This window comes from Entelurus aequoreus, linkage group LG14 (genome assembly GCF_033978785.1).
Source record: "Entelurus aequoreus isolate RoL-2023_Sb linkage group LG14, RoL_Eaeq_v1.1, whole genome shotgun sequence".
Classification (NCBI taxonomy): Eukaryota; Metazoa; Chordata; class Actinopteri; order Syngnathiformes; family Syngnathidae; genus Entelurus; species Entelurus aequoreus.
Window position 1 is genome coordinate 12,040,783 of NC_084744.1, and position 5,276 is coordinate 12,046,058.

Here is a 5,276-nt window from a genome sequence, read left to right on the forward strand (position 1 = left end):
TGAGGTCATTGTAAACGCCATTTCACACCAACAGCTAAATAGCAGCATTTTAACGCCCATGTAAAAGTAATAAAAGCCGCAAAAATTAGACCACTATGGTTGATATGCAGCTACTGCGGTCTTGTGGAATTACTTACATAAGGGCGTCAATTGGAGCATTTTCACTGTTTTGATATACTTAATCTCAGTGGCGGGCCGTGCGTTTCCCACCTAGGCCTTCAGTGATGTCCCACTTCAATGATTACCTCCCAAAATACCATCATTGTTGTCACCACATGACCATTGCTGGAGAAATACTATACAGAAACACATTTACGCACTACTTTACATTGAATCACATCAACAATGTACAAAACGGGTTATTTACCATATCTTATGTGGTACTGCCAAAATAAAAATGGCAAAAAACATATTAAAAGTGGAAAAATTAAGAAATGAAATATTTGAACTCACAATTTGTAGCACCCATTCGACGCCGTAAAAGCCACTGGTACCCCTCATAGTCGGCTAATTCGAGTGGCAATGGCGGGCATTTCCCCATCTCACAAGATGTAGTTTCTCTTTAAATATCCTTCTTGAAAATGGCCTTGCAAATATTAATCTGCCACCTAATCAAGGTTTTGTTTTTCTTTATGGGTCAACACTTCCTGCTTCCTGCTAAATTGAAACTGAATGGATACTCACTTTGGAATGACAAGTGAGTATCCAATCACAGTTTCGTGAACGTCCGGCTACTTAGATAGGCTACTGTTAACAACTTGTGATCTGATTGGCTATCGCAACTGTCTATAAACTCTATGTGTTCTCAAATTAATCCGCTAACGGTCCCGGTGAGTATCCAATCACAGGACGCGTGAATGTCACATTCAATGTAAGGCCATCTAGAAGGCCTTACTGACAACAACTCGTGATGTGATTGGCTACCACAACTGTCTATCAACTGTATGTCCCCATTCACTTACAGTGCACAGACATTGTTGATTCTGAAGGCCCCTGGCAGATTTCGTACAACATGGCAACACAAGGTAGCTGAATTCTGATTGGATACAAACTAAAACAACAGCACTGGAAGGAGCATAATATGACATGAAGAGAATATGAATACTTTTAGATATTTAGGGAAAGTACATTTAATTATGATCATGATTTCTGGTTATGTTAGGCCAGCAGAGAAGGCCTTGCTGGCCCTGAGGGCCCACCACTGCTTAATCTTATCAGACAGTTTTGCCGGAATTGAAATCTTTTCCACTTTTCTAAAGAATCCTAACTTCTGGACTAAAATAGAGAATTCAAATCAACCATAATAAATGAATGAATGATTTACTTCAGACGCATATGGATAATACAACGCACAATATATGTACATTTGACAGAAAATAGTTGAAAACCTCTGTACAACCCAAAAAAAATCAGAAATAAGAATAGGCGGAAGCATAAACTTATGTAATCCTTCCCCTTCTTTATTTTTTTAGCAAAAATGCTTGCTGATTGATCTGTTCACAGTTCTTTCTTTTGATATGACTGTACATATCTTATGTATAAATATGCTATACATACTGCACAAGACATTAAAGGCCTACTGAAATGATTTTTTTTTATTTAAACGGGGATAGCAGATCTATTCTATGTGTCATACTTGATCATTTCGCGATATTGCCATATTTTTGCTGAAAGGATTTAGTATAGAACAACGACGATAAAGATCGCAACTTTTGGTATCTGATAAAAAAAAAGGCTTGCCCCTACCGGAAGTAGCGTGACGTAGTCAGTTGAACATATACGCAAAGTTCCCTATTGTTTACAATGATGGCCGCATGAAGTGAGAGAGATTCGGACCGAGAAAGCGACAATTTCCCCATTAATTTGAGCGAGGATGAAAGATTTGTGGATGAGTAAAGTGCAAGTGAAGGACTAGTGGGGAGTTGAAGCTATTCAGATAGGGAAGATGCTGTGAGAGCCGGGGGTGACCTGATATTCAGCTGGGAATGACTACAACAGTAAATAAACACAAGACATATATATACTCTATTAGCCACAACACAACCAGGCTTATATTTAATATGCCACAAATTAATCCTGCATAAAAACACCTGCGTGTTTGTTATGCTAGCTCCTAGCTCCTCTGCTAGCTCCTAGCTCCATAGAACACGCCAATACAATTCAAACACCTGATCAACACACACAATCACTCAGCCCAAAAGACCGTTCACCTAACCCAAGGTTCATAAAGCTTATATATTTTTAAAAAGTTACGTACGTGACGCGCACATACGGTCAAGTTATCGAATGTTTAGCAGCCAAGGCTGCATACTCACGGTACCTGATATTCAGCTGGGAATGACTACAACAGTAAATAAACACAAGACATATATATACTCTATTAGCCACAACACAACCAGGCTTATATTTAATATGCCACAAATTAATCCTGCATAATAACACCTGCGTGTTTGTTATGCTAGCTCCTAGCTCCTCTGCTAGCTCCTAGCTCCATAGAACACGCCAATACAATTCAAACACCTGATCAACACACACAATCACTCAGCCCAAAAGACCGTTCACCTAACCCAAGGTTCATAAAGCTTATATATTTTTAAAAAGTTACGTACGTGACGCGCACGTACGGTACGGTACGTGTTATGCTAGCTCCTAGCTCCTATGTTAGCTCCTAGCTCCATAGAACACGCCAATACAATTCAAACACCTGATCAACACACACAATCACTAAGCCCAAAAGACCGTTCACCTAACCCAAGGTTCATAAAGCTTATATATTTTTAAAAAGTTACGTACGTGACGCGCACGTACGGTACGGTACGTGTTATGCTAGCTCCTAGCTCCTATGCTAGCTCCTAGCTCCATAGAACACGCCAATACAATTCAAACACCTGATCAACACACACAATCACTCAGCCCAAAAGACCGTTCACCTAACCCAAGGTTCATAAAGCTTATATATTTTAAAAAAGTTACGTACATACGCAAAAAAAAGTTGCGCACATACGGTCAAGCGATCAAATGTTTAGAAGCCAAAGCTGCATACTCACAGTAGCACGTCTGCGTCTTTGTCATCCAAATCAAAGTAATCCTGGTAAGAGTCTGTGTTGTCCCAGTTCTCTACAGGCGTCTGTGTATCGAAGTCAAAAGTCCTCCTGGTTAGAGTCTCTGTTATCCGAGTTCTTCCATCTTGACTGCATCTTTCGGGAATGTAAACAAAGAAGCGCCGGCTGTGTACTGTTGTGGCTGACTACGTTCGAAAAATACGTCCATTTCGCACCGACAACTTTCTTCTTTGCTTGCTCAGCTTCCTTCTCCATAATGCAATGAACATGATTGCAACAGATTCACGAACACAGATGTCCAGAATACTGTGGAATTATGAAATGAAAACAGAGCTTTTTCGTATTGGCTTCAATGTGGAAGGCATACCCGTGTTCGCCGGTCTACGTCACGCGCATACGTCATCCTCAGAGGCGTTTCGAACCGGAAGTTTAGCGGCAAATTTAAAATGTCACTTTATAAGTTAACCCGGCCGTATTGGCATGTGTTATAATGTTAAGATTTCATCATTGATATATAAACTATCGGACTGCGTGGTCGGTAGTAGTGGGTTTCAGTAGGCCTTTAAAGGACATATAATCAACCTTGTAGCGATGTCTTGTGCCTGCTGGGAGATAATTAAACATGTTTTCAATTACAAAACCCCAAATCAGTGAAGTTGGCACTAATTCGTAAATAAAAACAGAATACAATGATTTGCAAATTCTTTTCAACTTATATTCAATTGAATAGACGGCAAAGACAAGATATTTAATGTTCCAACTGAGAAACATTATTTGATCTGTTGATTACAATACATGAAAGAAACAGAACACCTTCATGTTGCTTCCCACCCTACACAGTGGAGTTTTACAAGCCTTCTTCTTGGTAGGATCAAAGACAGCTTTTGTCTTCTCGCCGGGCAAGCTGAACTCAATGTAACACAAAGTTTTGTGATAACTTAGATACAATTATTCTCACAATGATAGGATTTATATAATGAGAAGATATATTTTCTTCCAGCCAGCTCAAACATGGGAGCTACGGCAGGTATAATTGGAGGTGTCCTTGCCGGATTGCTAGTTCTTGGAATCGTCGTCTACTGCTTCTACAAGAAAAGAGGCAAAAAAGATAAGAATGCTAAAGGGTATGTCAGGTTGTTTATGTTTGTTTTTGTGATGATGGCAGATACCCTGAATTAGTTGTCAAAATTCACAGTTGCATTACATTTTTTCCCCCACAGAGAAATGGAATTTTCCGACAAAGACGCTGCTGAAGTTGTGAGGCAGTACCGGGATGAAGAGTCCAGTGGCGTGACCGAGAAGGCCGAATACAAAGATGCTGTTCCTCAAAACACAGAAGATCATCATGGTGGTTACGATAGCGGCAGAGAAAACAACGGTGGCGACGGCGCTCAGCGTTATCAGGATCCCCGCCGCGGCAGTCGCGATCACCTTGACGAAAAACGTTTCGAAGTCCGGAAAGAGTACGGCGGGAGTCGCGATCGCCTCGATGAGCAGCTCGATCGTAACGGTCGCGGCGGGCCTCGAGAACACCTCGGCAATAGCGACGAGTACAGGGGTAGTCGTGACAGGCTGGACGATCAGCGCGAACATTACGGCGGAAGTCGCGACAGGCTCGACGAGCAGCGTAATCGCCACAGTCGGGACAGGCTCGACGATCAGCGCGAACACTACGGCGGAAGTCGCGATAGGCTCGACGAACCCCGCGATCGCTACGGTGGAAGTCGGGATCGCCTTGATGACGTCTACGACTGCTAGCTTACGTTATTAGAGTGATGATAGTGGTGCGCCGGTTTTCTACGTACCTCGGTTTCAAGGTCACTGTTCGGTTTGTTTATGGCAGGGGTCGGCAACCCAAAATGTTGAAAGAGCCATATTGGACCAAAAAAACAAAAACAAATCTGTCTGGAGCCGCAAAAAATTAAAAGCCATATTACATGTGTCATTAGATATACATTTAATTAAGAGGACTTAAAGGAAACTAAATGAGCTCAAATATAGCTACAAATTAGGCATAATGATGCAATATGTACATATAGCTAGCCTAAATAGCATGTTAGCATCGATTAGCTTGCAGTCATGCAGTGACCAAATATGTCTGATTAGCACTCCACACAAGTCAATAACATCAACAAAACTCACCTTTGTGCACTCATGTACAAGGTTAAAAGTGTGGTGGACAAAATGAGACAGAAAAAGAAGTGGCATAAAACA

At 41.3% G+C, this 5,276-nt stretch overlaps 1 protein-coding gene across 1 annotated transcript in view; it reads left to right on the top strand.

Moving 5' to 3' along the window:
- Window positions 1-5,069, top strand: part of LOC133664370 (cell surface A33 antigen-like) — a 16,177-nt gene extending 11,108 nt beyond the window's left edge. The window contains exons 6-7 of the mRNA XM_062068928.1: window positions 4,063-4,186; window positions 4,283-5,069. Of these exons, the coding sequence (XP_061924912.1) occupies window positions 4,063-4,186; window positions 4,283-4,820 (662 nt within the window). The 3' untranslated portion in view covers window positions 4,821-5,069. The remainder of the gene's footprint in view (window positions 1-4,062; window positions 4,187-4,282) is intronic.
- Window positions 5,070-5,276: the final 207 nt, after the last annotated feature.